The sequence below is a fragment of the Lissotriton vulgaris genome, chromosome 2_1, assembly GCF_964263255.1.
Source record: "Lissotriton vulgaris chromosome 2_1, aLisVul1.2, whole genome shotgun sequence".
Lineage (NCBI taxonomy): Eukaryota > Metazoa > Chordata > Amphibia > Caudata > Salamandridae > Lissotriton > Lissotriton vulgaris.
The window spans coordinates 1,805,887,389-1,805,907,754 of NC_141687.1; the positions used below are offsets into that span (position 1 = coordinate 1,805,887,389).

At 45.8% G+C, this 20,366-nt stretch overlaps 1 protein-coding gene across 1 annotated transcript in view; it reads right to left on the reverse strand.

Moving 5' to 3' along the window:
- The window catches only part of LOC147733302 (receptor-type tyrosine-protein phosphatase eta-like), a 526,406-nt gene that overhangs the window by 331,172 nt on the left and 174,868 nt on the right, over window positions 1-20,366 (reverse strand). The window contains exon 13 of the mRNA XM_086956289.1: window positions 19,615-19,881. Within this exon, the coding sequence (XP_086812415.1) occupies window positions 19,615-19,881 (267 nt within the window). The remainder of the gene's footprint in view (window positions 1-19,614; window positions 19,882-20,366) is intronic.

Consider the following 20,366-nt stretch of genomic DNA (forward strand, 5'->3'; position numbering starts at 1 on the left):
GATTGGTCCGTAATGTTGGAACACGGTTCCGCAGGTTTAGTTGTTGCATCTGCCAGTTGCCTTACACCTTTCCGAACATAACCATATTCGGGGCAGGCGCCTCAATACGCCAGATCAGCATTCGGGATGGGCGGGGAGGAGAATGAGACGCAAAACTTTCCTTGCCTACTCTCCTGGCCCCCTAGAGCTTAACAGAAGCCATGTCAAGCACAACAGATATTAGCTTTCTGACCTTCAATGTCAGGGGCATGCACACAGCAAGAAATCGTTATCCAGTGTACTCATACGCAAAACGGCAAAAGGCACAAATCCTGTTGCTGCAAGAAACGCAACTCACCTCAAAAGAACTAGACCGAATACAGAAGCGTTGGAGGGGTATTTTTTGTGCCACCACCTACTCTACGTTTGCCCAGGGGGCGATGATATGGATTAGGCCCCGGGTTCCATTCAAAGAAACACGTAGGTTAGTGGGCAGTGCAGGGAGGTACACATTTCTACAAGGGTTATTAGATGGGCAACCTCTATTAATAGGCAGCATCTATGCCCCAAACTTGGAACAAGGCCAATTCTGGGACTCCCTATCGACAGTTCTGCCAAAATTCACACATACGCCATGGGTGTTAGGAGGCAACTAAAATTGTGTATTAGACCTTGTGTTAGATCTATCACACCGCGAGCTCGTGATCCCCGGCGCAGGCGCACGCAGAACGATTCCGCCTATGGGTGCAACATTGTTTTTTAGCTGACGCATGGCGAACTCAAAACCCGACCACTATACTATACTCCCACCACTCAGTGCCCCACAACCTGAGGGTGCGACCAGATCAGTTTCTATGCTCGCTGGAAATATTACCCATGACGCAATATACAGACTATCTCGGAAGAGTAATTTCAGATCATGACGCACATTTGTTAACCCTAAGATGGAGACCACCTCACCCACCAGTCCCAACCTGGAAACTGCAACTGTTTAGAGGACCCAGTATTCTTTCACAATCACGAGAATAGCATCACAGAATACTTTGAGAACAACACAAACACAGCATTCAACAGAACGTTAGAGTGGAACGCTTTTAAAGTAAGCATGAGCGAATTTTGCGGATCTCGCGTTCGCGAATTTTGCGGATTTGCGGATTCGCAATCCGCAAAATCCGCGAATTCCCGCGAATTTGCGGATTTTTTTTTTTTTTGTGTTCGCCCGTGTTTCTGCCAGTTCGCGAGGGTTTTGTACACTTTCGCAAATTGCGAACTTACCTGTCGGGCCGCAAGTTTCGCGAACTTGTTGTTTCTACGTGTCCAGCCTGTTTGGGACACTCTTCTTCATCACTGCCACTCTCTGTCACCACTGCCACTCTCTGACTACTCATGCCACCCTCTGGCCCACCCATGCCACCCTCTGTTTCATCACCACACCCTCTGGTTGTCCAGTGTACATTATTTTCGGCAAAGCAAAGCACACCTTCCCTGCCTCAAGTGACCTGAATTAATTTGGGGCTGATTAATGTGTCACAGAATATTTTTTTAGCTGGCACCTGCTTCCTTAGTGCGCCCTGATTAGTGATCTTTTGCACTTGCTAAGTGCTTTCATTGTTGCAAAATTAGTTACAACACCTGCCCTGCCCCAACTGACAATAATGAATTAGGGGCTGATTAATGGATTTTAACTTCCAGCCTGGCTCCTGCTTGTCTCCCTTAGCTGTAATTCAGGACCTTTGTGGCATATGTGTAACTATTCTGAGGTTCAGAGCAGGGTCACATAATAGTTTCAACTGGCAACTGAACTCTGGAGGGGCCCCTCAGGAAGCACTACAGGAAATGGCTACTAATGATGAGCCTGAACTTTTGAACCTGGTAAGTAGTTACTTTCAGTTTTGCTAAGATCGTATTTCTGCAATTTTGCACTTATTCGCGGGGCGCGAACTCACGCGAACTCACGCGAACAGTGCGAGCAGTGCGAGCAAAATCCGCTGCTCGCGGATTTGCGGATTTTGCGGGAGATTCGCGAATCTTGCGGATTGCGGATTTCCCGAAAATCCGCAAAATCCGCGATCGGAACGGATTTTCCGCCCATGCCTATTTTAAAGTCGTAATTTGGGGAGCCTGTATCAGGCAAATAACCGGAGTGCCCAGAGCACTTAATCGAAGACTCGGAAAGGCAGAACTCCGATTGGCCCTGCTGACTAAGCGGAATACGCGGGCAAGGCAACCCACACACAAGTCGCGGAGGCTCAAATAGAATATGAGGAGGGCTTAGTGGACTTACGACGTTACAATTTGAATCTATACGCAACCAAAAGACACAGGGAGGGGGACAGATCAGGCACACTTCTGGCCTGGTTGGCCCCTCAACACAAAGACACCCGCCCAATTACTGAAATTAGGGACCCCTTAGGCGGTATTGTGACAGCCCAGTCTGCCATTTTGCGACTTTTCCGCAATTATTATGCAAAGCTCTATCAGTGCCCTGCGCAAGACACTCAAGATGTGCTTGCCCGATTCCTAGATCCCTTTACACTGCCACAGATTCTGAGAGAAGTCGGAGACCTCCTGGAAGAGGTAATCACGTAATCAGACGTGAAACAGGCGATTCACGCACTGGCCTCAAATAAAACCATGGGGATGGACAGTTTACCCTAAAATTTTATCACACCTTCATTAGTCAGTTGGCATCACGACTGACCGCTATGTACGTGGCAGCCCTGGAGGGGGGAGAATTACCAAGCTCATTGAGAGAATCTCTTATAGCCTCAATCTCGAAACGTGATCGGGACCCGACGCGCCCAGCCTCGTAGAGACCAATTACGCTACTTTCCAATGACTGCAAGATCTTGGGTAAGATCCTAGCGGACCGTGTGGGCCCTCTACTGCTGCCACTTATACACCAAGATCAGAACTGGTTCATGCCGGGCAGAAACACGTCCCAGAATATTTGCAGGCACTTTCCGGTTCAGGATCAGGTCAGAGACCACTACCCCAGAGCAGCCTGCCTGACCCTGGACATCGAGAAGGCACTCAATACCCTAGTGTGGTCATACCTTTTTGAAACGCTGGGGCAAATGGGAATAGACCCCACTTTCAGGGCATATATAAAGCTATTATACACAAAGCCCACCTCCAGAATACGGCTTGGTAATCGAGAGGGGGATGCATGGGGCATCCCAACTACAGGAGCCGGATATATGTCATTACTACCACGCATGCTGTTACAACGCAGTTTTTACAACGCATGCTGTTACAATGCATAGCGCTTTGGGGTGCTGGATAGTGAATAGTTTAATTTACTATTCCAACTCCAGTCCCCGTGGATAGTAGGGAAGGTGTTGGATAGTAAATTAAAACTATTCCCTATCCTAGAGCGCCCCCCAGTGCAATGTGTTGTAATGGTTTTCGTTGTAAAACCTGCGTTGTAAAAGCACTGCATTGTAAAAGTTTTGTTGTAAAGGATGTTTCCCACAGGAGCCACTCATATTGTGTCAATGTTCGCGGACGACTTACTACTTCACATAAGAGATATAGAATCTGACCTTAGCCCCATAGGAGACATTCTCTCAGACTTTGTAGCCGAAATAGGGCTAAAAGTCAACTAGATGAATCTGTTGTATACCCCCTAAATCCCCACCTTCCCCCACAGGAGTTAAGACTCAGGGTCTCGCGCATAATATGGAGCGCTGGTGGTCCGAGATACCTCGGTATCAGACACTATAACTCACCGGCTTACCTCTTTGAGGGCAATCACCGCCGAACTCTGCTAGGAGCCAGAACTTGGGTACATTTCTTGAAGGCACTGCCCTTAGCACCCATCGGCAAGGTTGCTTTGGCCAAAATGATCCTAGTACAGCAATTTCTATACTTTTTTGCAAACACTCTTGTTATTCCCCTGCGCTCTTTTTTTCACAAACTAGACACTCTGCTGTGCTCCCTCACATGGGGCGACAAACGTCGCAGAGTCGCACTCTCAAAGCTGCAACTCCCAATGAACCAGGAAGGATTAGGGGTGCCATCCTTAGAGGCATACTTTTATGCTGCGCAAATGCAGTGGCTCTCTAGGTGGACGGCGGGGCACCACTTAGTAGAGACGGCAACAGACGAGGGCCCTATGTCCATACCGGCCATTTGCCGCATGCTGCTCCCAAAACGCAGCCCAGAGCATAGCACTCGATCCAGGTGTAGGTGGCACGGGCATGCATGCTGCAAATACATCGCATCGCTGACAACACCCCATTATACACCCCTTTATACCTGTCAGCCGGCCTGCCCAAAAAGGGAGGGTAATACACTGCCCACACAATGCAAATCTGGACAGATCACAATGTCCTTGAAGTCGGATCTCTGTTTGAAGATGGACAACAGTCGTTGTTCCACCGCTTTTCGGACAAGACAGGTCTCCCCCTAGGACTATTTCTACTGCACAGGCAATTAATACTCAGCAGCCGCCGCATATGGGATCTCACTGAAGGGGAGTCAGCGACGCACCCAGTACTGCATGCAATTCTTCATATGGAGCTAGGGTGGAACTTAATCACATGGCTCTATAAAGCGATTCGGGATCATACTGCCACTACACTACCCCCGATCCGGTTGAGGTGGGTAGAGGAAATAGGTTGATCATTCCACGATAAAGAATGGGAGCGGGTGTTAGAGTTCCCGAGGAAGGTATCTAGAAACGCCTGTTTCAAAAACATACACATTTTTATATTGCAGCGTGCTTACCTCACCCCAGCAAGGCTCCAGCCCTTTTTCCAAGATGTGCAGTTAGTATGCCCGAGGTGCCAATCTGCAGATGCAACATTTGTACATATGTTCTGGTCATGCCCCACACTATGGCCATATTGGCAGATGGTACACGAGACACTGCAGGAAGTAACAGGACTCAAAGACATTGATACTTGGGAAGCCAGTGTTTCCCTAGCTCTACTATTGGCTAAAAGCGGGATCGCTATGCACTGGAGAACCCTGAGTGGTCCCTCCTAACGGCTTGGGTGGGAGCAGTTAAGAAATGGGGCTCAGCGTAAGAGGACACAATTAGGAGGGAGGAGGCACAGAGAATACGCAAAAAACACATGGAATGGTCCATGCTGCTGCACCAGTTCTGCAGGAATAGGGCAGGCGCGCAGCAACCGGCTCTGCCCCCGGATGCACCTGAGAGCCCTAACTGAGCCACACCACCCAGGTCCCCTCCAGGCACAGGAGAAGGCGAGCACCAACGCCCCTAGGAGACATGATCAGACAGTACCCCCCCAAGAACAGGGCACTAAGACCGTACACAACCCCACGGCTAAACAGCATCTCCAACGGCTAAAGCGCATGCGACAGAACTCTTCCTCCCCATCCCCTAGCTGATGGGGACACACAACAGTTTATGGTCAAGTTAGATTTTAAGTCGTGATTCTGAAAATGCTCTTTTAGAAAGTGGCATTTTCTTAATTTAACCATATGGGGCCTATCAGTCTGTTTCTAATACACATTTGGTTTTGATAACAGCTAAGCTTGGTGCATACCTTCTAGATAGCCAAAAACAAAGGGAGCTTATGTGTGACTGATGGGCCATTTAAATCATGACAGGCCATCCTGGGCAGGACGGGAGAGAGGAGCTGATACACCAAAATAGGCTGTGTCCTGTCCCCACACAAAAGGCTGCATAACCCCCTGTGGTGAGTCTGGAGCCAAGGCAGGGAATCTGAACACTTCAAAGGCACAACTGGGTATGAGTAGTGGACCCTTTACGCCACCAATTTAGTACACTTTTGGAACTGAGGAAATCTGCAAGGAAGAAGGACTATTGTGCTGCTGAAAGGACTGCCACTCTGCTGGACTCCTTTTCTGCTGTGCTGACCTGCTGCCCCTATTGCATGGGAGTGACAAGGTCCGGACCTGCCCCCAATGTCGCTTTCCGACAGCCTTTCCATGTCAGTAAGGCAAGCGTGAAATGGTTGTCAGAAACCAACATCAAAATACCCAACTGCAGAGCTGTCGTCATTAAGGGATTATGAGGTCTTTCCGATGCACTGAGGGGATCCTTGAGCCCGTCGAAAAGTGTTGGATGGTTACTCCGACCATACACATTGCAATGCATCGGTTTGATTAGCAAATATTGGTCCTACCGCAACCGGCGAGCCATCAGTTGCGGACTGCCATTGTAATCCGACCCTCTGTTGGAAGGTAGATCATTAATTGGGGTAGATATAAGTATGCACCTAGTGCTATTAATAAGGCTACCAATGCAATATTAGGTCAATTCAAGGTCTCAAATCAGTAGCCCCCGGGTCAACCCTTGGTAGCTGGCTGCGAGCAGGCAGGCTTAACTTAGGAGACTTGTATGTCAAGCATTTTAAAACACCAATACATTAAATAAGTAAGCACAATACACAATAAAAAACCCCACACCAATTTATAAAGATAGGAAATATTTGCATCTTTAAAATGATACCAAAATGACAAAAAGCCAATATAGGGAACCGGAGATATGAATTTTTAATTGTGCACCACCTTGTGCTTAAAACATATAGCACCAACCTGGGACATCTGGTCACGCAGACCGGAACAGAGTCTAAGTTTGAGGTCGAACGCAAAGGAGCCCTGGTTGGATATACTTAGTGGGAGGCCCAATCAAAATTGTACCTTCACATTTAGAAACCTTTCTCGAGGATTTTCTCTCAAAATCGAGCAGTCCCCTCCAGCAGGCTGATTTCGATGCAACGTTGTTGGATTTATTTTTAGAGAGGCCCCGGTCAAATCCTGGAAGTCTGGAGCTCTGGAGCTTTCAACAGGACAAACCTGAAACCCAGGCCAGTTCGCTGTTGAATGTAGCTGGCTGGACTCTTGACGTCGTGCCAGTCCATTTATGAAGCTTTTTCCGAAAGTTCCTCTAAACTTCTGGAACTTCTTCCTCAAGTTCCTCTTGAAGGTCCAAAGTATCCAAAACACAAATCCAAGGGTCTAGAAGCTCTGAGATGGTCCTTGGAAGTTTAGAACTACACTTGGCCAACTCTGTAAAAGTACACTCAGTGCATTACAGGCTGGGGACTTCTTGAGGGAGAAGGTGCTGGGAGATCTGTTAACCTAGTTTTTGAGGGGTTCCACTCCTTAATCCTTTTTGATGCATGGTAAAGTCATCAGGACTGTCGTTCCAAGTGTGCAACAGGAGCAGTCCTTCAGAGAGCAATCCTGTGTGGGGCAGACATCTTCTTGTAGTTTCAGGCAGAAAACTGGAGTTGCTATGCAGCTCCCACATATTTATTCAATGATCTTGGGCAACAAGCAGGGGCGTACCCCTGTCTAATGATGTGCCAAATGCCACTCAACTGCATGACAGCTTCCTCCCAAAGGGCATCTTCTTGTCCCAAAAAGTACTGCACTTTAAAATTCAACATGGAGATTCCTCTCCAACAGAGTCACACCTAGGTAAACCACCCTTCTGGAGTGGCTAATTTCTATCAAGACTCCCCCTCCAAACCTTCTGCTAATCCATTCCTAAGCCTGCCATCTGGATTGGGGTACAGGAGAAGGGGTTGGTAGGTCTGGCATTCCTTACTGTTCTACTCTCTCTTTGAAGCCCAATTTGATTTATCCAGCCCCCTTTAGATATGATCAGTTCCATGGCAAGTAGTTGGATTTATCATTGCCAATCTTTTAATTCTTTGAACCACATTTTTTAGCTCTCTCCTAGCAATATTTAATCAAATATTCCAATGTTAGCCTATGGAGCTAATAATCTACAATGGGAGAAATCAAATTTGGTAGTTTTTCCCTCATCTGGATGTATAAAACAAAATGTATAAACTCCCGTTGTATAGCTACCAGACACCCCACCCGAGACCTTAGGGGTGAATATGTAAAAAACATAAGCTAGACTACCAATTTAGAAGTACCTGTCCTACCAAAGTCGAATTTGCAAGTAATTTATGTTTTAAGATAGTCTGCAAAGCAAGGCTGCCTTTGAAAAGGACAATAGGTGCACAGCAGTGCACACTCCACTGCAGGAAATCTACTGATCCTCTAAACTCCCCTACCTTATTATATATAGTAGGGACGTATAAGGTAGTTTGAATCCCCTTGCTCTGTTATATACTAGGGACTTATGGGGTCTCTCATTGCCAATTGTAATTATACCTACTTACCATGTACCTTTTTCATCAGAGCACTGGCCTTGGGCCTGGTAACAAAGTCCAGGGCATAGTCAGAGTCTGTTACCACCAGTATCGGTCAGAAATAAATGGAGGTGACTAGGTAAAAAGGATGACTTTCTCACGCATTCCGTCCTTCCTATCTGCAAATATAGTGACGAAAACAGGGAATGTCCACAATCTATTACAACCACAAGAACAATTTGCATTATTTTTCAAGTGAAAAGCATCCTCTATCTGTGGTCCAGAGCTGCTTTTCCCAAAGCCACACCATGGCAATTACTGCTCCTCATCAGTGGCAATTTATTTATTGGGGCATGGGGTGTCACACAGGTTTGTTTGTCCCATATTAAATGTTTGCATTTACTGTTTCCTTTCTTTGGAGACAGTGAGCAGCATGGCCCGGACAAAGTTTCCTTACAGGGGGTGGGGGAGTTGAGGAGGAACTTGGAGCTTGATTTGGGCAGTAATTGACAGTGCAGGTGCTGGGCCTCGTTGGGTTGAAGTGCGTATGTCGGGTTGGCCGGGTGCCTTGCTCCGACCTGCCTGGTATGCACAATTGAACCCTCGCCTACCTGCACAATGAAAGGAGCCTGGGGGATTGCTGCCACTGTACCCAAGCCTCCTTTAGAGAGTTGGCAGTGCCTCACCAAGCCAATCCCAGTGCAGCTCTCATGCTGTTTCCAAACAGAAACAGCAAGGAAGTAGCATGTAGATTGACTCAGGTGTCACAGGGGTGCAACTGTGCACCGAACTCTGAGCTATTGGTCACAAGTTCGATGCACGCCTAGAGTTACAATGCACCTTACCTAACTAGAGTTTCCCAACTTCCAGAAGGTGTAGTGAGTGAGTGTAGTCATTATTAACACCTTGGCTGCTAAGGGTTTTCCCGCTGGGCGCTGATCATTTACGAACCCCATTGTTTGTGACAAGGTCAACTCGTCATAAGCGCAGGGCAGGTAAAGCCCATGACGAGTTGACCTTGTCATTAGCATGGAAGTGGTTAAATAAATAACGTTGGCACTTTTGGCACAGTTGAGGAAATATCAATATGGGATTCAGAAAAACTGTCAAGCGGTAAGGATTCATTTTTCTACTGCTGTGCATACCCTGCCCTGCCCTCAACGATGAAGGTGAATATATATTGTATATTGGCTGAGCTGTGTGTTGGCTGAGAAAATAAAAATAATTTGTAGGGACAATATTGTGCTACTGCGTTTAATCGGAAGGAAGCACACCCGCACCCACAGCATGAGCCAGTGCTTGCTGTTTAGAGGGAAGTGGGATACTAGTAGGAGCTGAGATCTCAGGGCTTCTCAGATGAAGGAATGCCGCTGGTAGATAGTCTGGTGGTGCACAGTAAGTAAGTAGTTTCCTTGCCTGCATGCATGATGCATCTTTTGCAAAGTGTGTCTGTGACAGTATGAAGCAGTCTTAATTTATCAGTTTGAGTCTCGGATAGATGATTCAGCAGATAACTGAATCTTCATCAAAGCTTTATTTTGATATGTATAATATCAGAAAAGCACATTTACAATTACAAGACAGTTCATCAACAGTACAATTAAAAGAATTCACAGATAAAAACCTTTTATATTACAATAAATAGTTCAAAATGCATTAAACTATAGCAGCTTTGTGAATATATGGGTATATAAAAAAATATTTTGCTTATGCTTATTTCATCGTATGACCTTCAGTCTAATCAGCCAAGCCAAACTCAAAAAGTTGGCCACCCCACACACTAAGGTTGTACCAGCATCAGCCTTAAGTATTCTGAGTGCGACCGAGTGGTCCCTGGTTCCAAGCAACAGGCACACAGGTTTAAGCCATTTCTGTCTAAATTTTGTATAGGCTGGGCATACAAAAAACACATGAGCAATATTTTCAATAACACCTTTGCAGGTTGGACAGTCAGCGGGAGTTTGATGCAGTGGTTTCCACTTGCTAGTACTATCGTGCAGCGGAAGAGTGCCCAACCTGAACTGCATAAAGAGAGATCTGTCTCTAGGCTTCATAATTAAATCTAAATAGGGCTCCAGGCAAGGCTTAGGCTTGTGCTGACGGAAAGCCTCAGTTAGCCTACCTTGGTTTGTTTCCCTCTGCTCTTGGTCATCAACCCATGCCCAGTAGGCCCGCTTAGTTTCTGCCTTAGATAGCAGTGCCCAAGACTCCCAAGCTGTTAAAAGGCCCGTTGCCAGCAAGAGCTTCTTTATATTAACTATCCAACTAATTTTATGAGCTCCTTGAAGGTTCATGACCTCTTTTAGGCCGTCAGCGTACCTTGAAAGCTCCGGAGTACGCCATAGTCGGGCCCAGTATAAGAGAGGGTGTAGAGTAGCTAGGTCCTTGATGGAACGACGACCCAGATCACTCAAGAGTGGCTTAGTGGGGGTACCCCTTGGGAGCGAGACAAGCTCTCTAAAGAACTTGTTCTCTGCGGTAACTAAAGCACCCACACATTCGAATCCCCAAAGCTCCGCGCCATATAGGGCGCAGCCTACAGCTTTTGCAGCGTAGATGTCCAAGGCAGGAGCACGATGTTCCCTCCCCAGAACTCCAACTACCCTCTTATGGTTCAGCGCCATTTTATCAATATGTGGCTGCCATTTAAGTTTATCAGAGATTCTAATCCCCAGGTAGTAACTCTTTTACACGTTTCAGAGACACCCCATCAAGAGACAAGGTAGATCTGGATGATCTACTCGGGTTAAAATAAAGAAGCTTGGTTTTGGAAGTATTTATGGCCAGGCCCCTCAGCTTACAAAACAAGCAGAAGCGGTCTAACAGCTTCTGCAAACTGCGGGAGTTTTTGATACTAGGAGCGTATCATCCGCAAAGATTAATGAAGGGACTTTATCACCCACCAAGACCGGGGCATCAGCATTAATTTCGAGGAGAAAGGAGACTACACCATTCACAAATAGGGTGAAGAGTGTAGGAGCCAGTACGCAACCCTGGCGTACCCCTCTGTTCACAGGGATTTTATCCGATTTTTGCTCCTGTGCTCCCCATCTAATACGGGCATAATTTCCATCATGCATACGAGCCAAGAGGTTCAGTATAGACGAAGGAATCCCCATCTCTTCCAGTACCAGCCATAGGCGGTCTCGGGGGACCGGGTCAAAGGCGGTCTTCAGATCAATAAATGCCAAATAAAGACCGCCTTTGCCAATGGTAACCACCTTCCAGTGTAGAAGCACTAGCCTGAATGCCTGGTCTATCGTGCTTGTACAAGCCCTAAAGCCAGCCTGGAAATTTGATATAATGCTATTTTCATCCGCCCACAAGAGAATCCTCTCCAAGAGGACCCTGCCAACCAATTTCTGCCCAGCATCTATAAGACTTATTGGGCGATAGTTGGCAGGGTCCCCCCTTGGGCCCTTCTTGTATATAGGGATCACTTCAGCCCCCTTCCAGGAGTTCGGGACCGGTGAGCCTTCCAACAAGGCATTCGTAAGAATTGCAAAGTAGGAGGCCCAGCCTTCGATGTTGGCATTAAAAAGGTCACCCGGTACACCATCTTGTTCCGGGGCCTTAGCGGGTACGATCTTGGTTAATGCAGCCAGCACCTCTTTCTTGCCTACTCTAGTGAATGGAACCTGGGTAGACTCAGTAACCATGGCGCCATAAGAGGGCCCTGGAGTACTCGAATGCTCATCACCCCCATACAGTTTCTTAAAGTGCTCAAACCACTCCCTGTCCGTTATGTGGTTGGGGACTTGATCTGGATCGCAGCAATTGGATCTTCTGACTAAAGACCAGAATAGCTCACCATTTTTGGATTTACTTGCTGCTCTAAGGCTATCCCAATGGGATTCTTCCCACTCCCTCTTAGCTATTGTGATGGCTTGTTTATAGTGTAATCTTGCCTGCCGAACAAGATCTGGATTGCTAGATTTAATGGCAAGAATCAGACTGTTTTTTTTCTTTCTGCATTCTTTATCAAACCACTTCTGCACTGGCTTGACATTCGTCGGGCGCTTTTTGCTGGGAACTGAACACAGAACACAAATCTGATCTATTGTATCAACGTAGATTGTTTCTGCCGCCACAGGTCCAACCACGTCCTTACATGCTGCAGAGAGCTTTAATTTAGAGTCTGTTCACTAAGGATTTCTTCCAATGCACCCAATCTTTGCACGTCCATTATAAACTTTGGCCATTTGAGAAACCTATTACAATTGGATGGAACAACTGTCTTAGTTAATAATCTCAAGCTAGTAGAGGGGTGCCACAGGTCCACCATTGTAAGGGACAGGGGATTATGGTCACTATCTATTGATGGAATAGCGACCATATCCTCCACTGACTTCCAAGCCCTCCTGTCCACCAATATATAGTCAATTCTGCTTTTGCAGGAAACCCTATTATATGTGTTTGCCCCCGAGCATCAGAGATAGTGCGCCCATTTACAGCTCTCAAACCTGATTCTATTGTTAGAGCATTCAATTGGATGACAACAGGTGACCATCTCTTGACTGGCATAAGTGACAGAGACGGAATGCCCCATCTGGCATCTTCCTCATTAACTCAGAGGATGTCATCTACTGCTAGAGGCTCAAACAAGCAATTTAGGTCACCAGCAACCAGAACTAAGGAATCAGAAGGACACAACTTAAGCAAGTCAGAGAGAACGGAAATGGTGGAGGATTTAGTCCCCCCTTTGGTGCCTCTAGCATATACAATAAAAAATTCCCAAGAGGTAATGCCATTCATGCCCTTGATGGAAAGTCTCATAACATTTAATGTTGGACACGTTTGGTGAGTAATCTCAAGTTTAAGGTCTATCCTCACCCATGCCATAAGCCCACCAGAGGGTCGACCACGGCCAACCGAAGTAGCAGATACATGAAAACAAGAAAAACCAGGCTTATAAAGGGGTTCAAGACACCAAGTTTCCTGAAAAAAACACATATCGTACCCATCAATAAAATTATTCCAGTCCGGTAATAGGAGCTTGTTTCGCAGTCCTGCCACATTCCACGAGACAAGTTTAAAATTATTGGTGGGATCATTACAGGAAATTAGAGCACATGGCGATTGATGTAAATCCTGACTACCAATGTTAATAGCCCTCAGAGGTGCTGTAACCAGAGTTGGTAACTCTGGGGCCGGAGACTAAAGTGATACAGAGGGAGAGGGGGAGCATCCACTCAGGGGGAGAGAGGAGCTAGTCAGTACTCCTACCTTATCCTGGAGTCAATCCACAGCCTCCAAACAGTTGAAATGATTTTGGGTAGGGATGGGGTCCAAGGATAAGAATGGCCCTGGCCAACCCCCGCGGGGTGGACGCCTCCCATTCCGCTGCACCACTGTCCACCCATCTGCTAATGAAGTAAAATGACCTGGGGGATAAAAATAAGAAAGTGGAAGAGAGCGGATAGTCGCTCCTGGGCTGGGGTATCTCCAATTGCAGATATACTCAACAGATCTGGGGTCACTAAAATTAACCAGAATGCAATCCCCCCTTATGTTTTTGGCCAGATGGCCAATCCATGGCACCCTTCGGACCATAAGTATTTTACAAACAATATGTAAGGGCAGTGGTCTGGTAATGTTTAACCAATGGACAACCCTGTTCCTCAATGTTGTAGGGGACTCTACCTCATGCTTGCCCAATTCTGGAACCCCTGCTAAGATTACCACAAATGGACATACTTCCGGGGGTAAATTTATAATATTTTTCCCCTTGGGAGTCTGGGCTAGGGGAACCCCTCCACCCTCACTGACCTTAGGTACATTATGCTGGGACAGTTTAACTTGCATTGGCAGCAATTAGATCCTTGCTGGGGGGTGCAACTGGAGCCTTATGGGCAACGTTCAGTGCTACCGCGTCCTTCTGGACAACTGGAGCATTAGTTCCACTGGCTTTAGCTAGTAATTGGGCGGCCATGGAAGTAGCATCCTTTAATAGGGAATTAGCGATTCCCTTAAAGTCAAGCTCGATCCTTTTTAGGTGCTGTTCAATCTTACCTAACCTATCCTCAAGTGGGCATAGGAGAAGTCTAAGTGTGTCATATATAGCGGGTTGTTCGGGGTCCATCACCCCTACCCTGCCGCCTTGACTTAGCCTCCCTCTTGCAGTCTGATGCACCATCCTAGTTGGTGTTAGATCATCTAAGGGTGGAGCTAGGCTTTCTGAGTCACCCGCAGCGTGCTGCTCCATTGTAGCTGGAGTTGCTTTAGTATTTTTTGGGGCTCTCTTTTTCTTCCCCCCAATGTTAGTTGACAGCCCTTGCTTGTACTTGGGAATTGCCCCTGGATTTCTCTCTCGCAATTGTCTAGTGTTATGGACCTTAACTACATTGGGCACGGTGGGAAATTTATGGGGGGAAAGCAATAATGATTCAGAAATCGTAGACTGTTCTCCAGAGGAAGCTTCCGATGTATCATGGGATGCTAACTGTAAAGTGTGAAGTTCTATAATTGGTGATGCACCAATGCCACTATTAAGGCCTTGATGGACAGGAGTCCGGGCATTAGCAATATTTCCCATTGAAGACCTTCTTGCAATGGCGAGGTCCTGGGATACACGTCGCTTCATAATCGTGATCCCCTCATCAATAACACAGTTCATCCTTGTTATGAATTGGTCCATAGTTCCCGTGAGGTTAACAACCTCCGCTTTCCCCTTGGCCTCCTTAGGGGGCATGAATGTAAACCCAGCAAGTCTATGGCAATAGAGAAAGATACAGTGTACTCACAAGTCAATGCCACACATCAGCTGAAAGGGGGGTGGCCCGTCCCATCCTAGACCGGTCTTGAACGGGCTTAAACGGGCCCACCCATGGCCCGGGCTTCACACGGGCGCTCCCGCGCGACTCGCTGGGCGAGAGGTGATCCTCTGTTTTCACGCACCTCCGGGCGCTCTGGTGGCGTCACTCGCGCGCCACGGCCAGCGGGGCACCTGGGAGTTGAAGTCCCTGCCCTCGCTGAGGCGATGGTGCTGGTGCTGCAAGCCATTCCCCTCACGGCGATGGAGGACCTGGTGCAACAGCGAGCTGTTCCCCTCACGGCAGAAGGTAAGTTTTACAGAGTCCACCTCCTCTTCCTCACAACAAGACAACTGAATCTGGGGTGTCCACTGTTTTGTTTATGGTGCTGCTGCAGAGGAAATATGTGTGACTCTGGCAGAATTGGACTTAACCAAAAAAGGAAGTGTCTTAATTTAATTTGGGTTATTTGTTTGGGTAAAGCGCATTTATGCGAATAATGCTGCTTATAATGTCATGAACACATGCAAGGTGTGTGTGATTCGCAGCAGCCATGCAAACAAAAATAATTTATTACTGTCAGTGAACATGTATAAATCACAATGGGCCAAATTAGGATGTCGGGCGGACATAGTAGCCCACTTATTTGGAATCCATTTTGCTATTGTAGCTTGTGTGCGGGCGCAAAGGACCATCAGCACAAACTGCCATAGCAAAATTAATATTTGGAAACATTCCTGCACCATGTAGCAAGCACCTCACGGTGCCTGCTACACAGTGCAGGGATGTTTAGGCCCCCGGACCCCATAGCGGAGGGTCAAGGGGGAAGGGGTACAACTGTGGGCCCCCAAAAGTCACTTCCGCCTGCCTTTTCATGGACAGTGGACCACCATGAAAGGGCAAGAGAAAGTGCCAGAATAATCCTAAAAGCAGGGCAGAGCCTGGCTCCGCTGTCATTAGGAGATTCTAGTGCCTTCCGAAGCACTGACAGGTTCTTTGAGCCCATCAGAAGCTCATGGGAATCCCCCAGCAGGCTTCATTCTAAATGCTGTAATTGTAATACGCCGGTTGGACTGAAACCTACGATGTTGGGCGGATAGCTTCTAACAGCTGGTCGGAGGCTTTCCACCCGACATCATAATAAGGCCCAATGTGATCAATCCCAGTGCTTGAAACTGTCATACTTGCTGAAATAGGCCTGTGAGCAAAAATCCCTTAACCATCTTTGCTCACTGATGTAGGCCTGCAGGTGATAATATCAAATGTGAGTGTGTTTACACGGCTAATTAGATAGTGTGCATGAAGAAAATCTACACATTATATATAAATATTATAGTTTACAATCATCTTGGTGCCTGAAAAGAAAATTGCTAAATGAAATCCTGTATAGAGCGGCACTTTTGTGTACAGAAATCTGATGGGTAAAAAGCACATTCACTAAAATACGGCTTTCCTGCACCTGTTTAGATACTTACTGCATTGTGGGTCTTTAACCAGAGTCAGAGATATTCCATCTTGGCCCTTCCTAACTATGACTCTTGGAAGATGGCTCTGCTCCAAGCAGACAAAATGATCTGTATTGTTACTTATTGCTCCCAAATCACTTTCTCAGACACACCCCTTAGTGGAAGGCTGGAAGTGGGAATTGTTTGCCGCAGAGAATGCTGAGGCATGGAAGTGCAGTGGTGATGCAGAAAAGGAGCTTTGGTGACAGAATCTTTCTTGCCTTCAAGGCAGCAATGACGTCTACCTCCTCGGTGCCAGCATAAAATTCAGATCTCAGATTGTTTGTCTTGAGTGGACCTGATAAAGGACAATGGGGCGGATGTATCATCACCATCATTTGCGATTCTCAAATAGCGATTTTTTAGAAATTGTTATTTTAGAATTGCAATTTGGGATGTATGTAGAAAATTGCTATTTTTTAGCGATTACTTAAAATTCCTTAATGGCGATTAGCAAATTGCTAATCGCAATTAAGGAACAATTTCCCATTCATTTCTATGGGCCAGGAGGCCCATAGGAAGGAACGGGAAGTTATTCTCAATTTGCGATTCGCAATTTGCTAATTGCAAATTGAGAATAATTTCAAGGGTGCAAGAGTGTCTTAAGGACACCCTGCTGCACCCCTGAAATTTACATGTATGCGCATATGGAGCACATACATGTATGAGCGCCAAATGGCACCTTTACTAATGCCAAAAAGTGGATTTGTAAAAGAATTCGAAAATTACCACAAACTACAAGTTGGTGGTAATTTGCGATTTCTTAGTGTGAGATCGCAAAACTTTATTATTTCTTACATAGCATTTAAGGAATCGCTTTTTGCGATTCCTTAAATGCTTGCGCAAAATTAAGGAATCGCAAATGTAGCGATTTCTTAATTTTGTGATGCGATTTTCTTCATACATCGCATTTGCCAATTTCTTTGTCGCAAACGCTGCGTTGGATCTGCCTGAGGCATATATATTCTGATTTTCACAAGCGGCCGTGGGTATGATGCTCTGCCCTGCAGGACATACATGATGTGACTGGGTTCTTCGGAGGCATACCGGCCTCAAGGCAATGACCGCCGCACCCAAGCATTTGACTGTCACTCTGGAGCGTGGCTTTTACTGCTGCTGGCCATTAGGCAGTGAGTGTGAAATCAAATATTATCAAACATGAGTCTTCTGCCTTTCAGGAGGTCTGAAGTGTGACTATGTTCTTCTGAGTCATATCGGACATCAAGGCGATGGCCGCCACACATTTGCCTGTCTCTTTGGAGTCTGGCTGTTACTGCTGCTGGCCATTAGGCAGTGTGTGTGAAACATGATTGACTGCCTCACACATTGTCTGAAACATACACATTGTGCATACATTGACATGCAGAAGTCAGATATCATCCTTCGTCCCATACACAGTATATCACTGCCTGTCTAACTGCCATGGGCCCTGCCCCAGCTGATCCACACATTATGCTGCCAGTCACCGGCAGGTTGTGGACTTATGCACCTTTGCACATACACAGATATCGTCCCATACAAGAGTTTTTAAAGTGCTATGGTGCACACAGCCTCAAAACATAGCATTTAATTTACTTGCAGGCTTGAAAAATGTGCCTGTGATACAGGGCAAGTAAATTTTACAGTGCCATTAATTAACCACCCCAAAACATGTGTACGGTGACAGGGTGATTTACTGCAATGTTTCTCAAAGAGAAAAACGATTTCATGAACAACAGCTGTATTATTTACAATGTTTGTGAGGTGCTCCGGTCAGGAGCTCCCTGGCTAGGGATTGCTTTTTTAGCTCTAATCCCCTAGAACCTACCCTCTCCTTGAACCTTTATAGACACCTGCGGTTCTTTGGACTGCGGTCCTTCGATTCTCCAATTCCCACAATTGAATTTGAAACCAGCCTCAGCAACTTCTGAGAAATACTGTGAATATTCTACCGACCGCAGAGACCTAGTAATATGGCTGATGCCCGGTGGAGCTACCCAGGTAGCTATGGAGGAGATTGGCTGTGGATCTCCCCCTCGGCAGTCACCTACCCAGCCAGACCTTGGACAGACTTTCTTTTGTCTCGCCGCCGTGTCTCCGTCCTCCCCCGCCTTCCAACGAATCAGACGGCTTGTTTAAGTTTCACTTCGTCTTTTTGTTTCCCCTGAATTACTTTCCCCCTTGCCGATCTTTCCTGACCCTATCTTCATTCCAACCCCTTTTTACTTTCCCCTCTTCCTTCTATACCCCATAGGATGTGTGTATATGTTTAAACTATGCTCTAGTAGCTCATGCAAGACTGTTTTCTTTCCTATGTTATACTAGGCTCCTGTAACTGACGTAATTTTTTTACTTGCTAATCCTCATGTAAAGCGCTCGGATACCTCTGGGTGTAGACAGTGCTATATAAAACTCTGCAAATACATGCAGGAGGTTTTGATGATGTAGTGGACCAGCAAAGGGAGCTAATGGAATTTCATCATCAGGATGGGAGTGATGTGATCATATTTCTTCATTCCCTAAATGAGATGTACAGTGCCTTGTAGGGTGCCCTACTGCCTTTTAATGTTTATTCCTTGCTGTCTCATTGTGTCCAGTCCAACAATTCACAATAACTGGTATTTCCTCAGTAGATTTAATTCGTAAAGGTATATCGATAAGTAAGGAAATCTGTGTGGTACTCAGCATTGTAATCTCAAAGTCTTTTATGACGTTCTGTGGTTATACTGAATAGGTAGCTACCTACATCATTATCATATGAAATCTCTTTATTGATGCCAGAACTACACTTTTTTACAATTGCCGTATTAACCTCCTTGCTTTCTCAAATTTGCTTGAAAATGCAACATTTGTCCACTTTTTTTCTCAAAATATTCTCAAAATGTTCTCCCTGTACGCCACTAAGCTTGCTCGCCACAGGCCACTCATCCCGAACTTTTATGCCCTACCACTTTCAAATGCCATCAGCCACCACTGCTCCTCATTGGGACAGTTGTTAGGTCATTAAAGTCCAACAGTGTTAATCACAGTTACATTTGTGAAGACGAATAAGGAAATTCACAATAGAAGGTGTAATACAGTACCTTTAAAGAAATAGGGGACACAGGTTTTTTTTATCATGCATGCTCTTAGAAGATGACTGACAAAAGAAGAGTGCAAACATGACAACAGAGGTTCGACAAGACTTAAATTGTATGCTTAAAACAATGTTTTTACTCTAAGGTTAGGAAGTAGTTAAAGAATGACAGGGGCAGTTGGATGCAAAAAACTTACAATAACTCCACAACGTACCTGTACATGAAGATGTGATCAAAGGAGAACTTGTATACTGATGGGCAGCCACTGTCACTAAACTTAATGTGTACAATGTTCCAGATATGAGGTTGTCAAGTGTGAGATATTCACTGGTGCTTGTGACGTTCCAGCTTCCCTTTGAGCTATTATACTTGATGTTGTAAGTGAATGTTGCACCACTCATGTATTCTGGCGGAGTCCATTCAAGGGAGATGCTGCTTTTATCCACAATTATTGAGGTAATAGGACCTGGTTTTGAAGGATCTGTTCAATGGGAAGGCGTTACACAATTAATTTATTAGAAATGATTATGCTCACAGAATAAATAAAGCCTCTAACTCTATCAATCAATATTGAATCAATCAATAAATATGACACAAATACATATTTATGGAAATATAATTTTAAATGAAATAAAATATGTTAAATAAGTATTCTATCTAATGTGTCTAACTAATGTGTTGGGTTATGGCTTTGTCAAATCTTCAAAAAAAAACAACAATATCAGATCTAGTGTCAGAATAAGGTTTAACTACAGCAATTCAAAATATATTGTTCTTGTTCCTGTGCTTTGCTAAATGGCTGTGTCTGGGAAGACATTTCTTGATTTCTAAATATAGCCATAATGCTGAGCATAGCTTCTTTGATTCAACCGGAATTGTATATTTGAGATAACCACAAGGATCTCAAATAAACTTGGGATCATCGTCAGGATAACGTTTTCAGCCCAGCATTAGTTTCTAGATCAT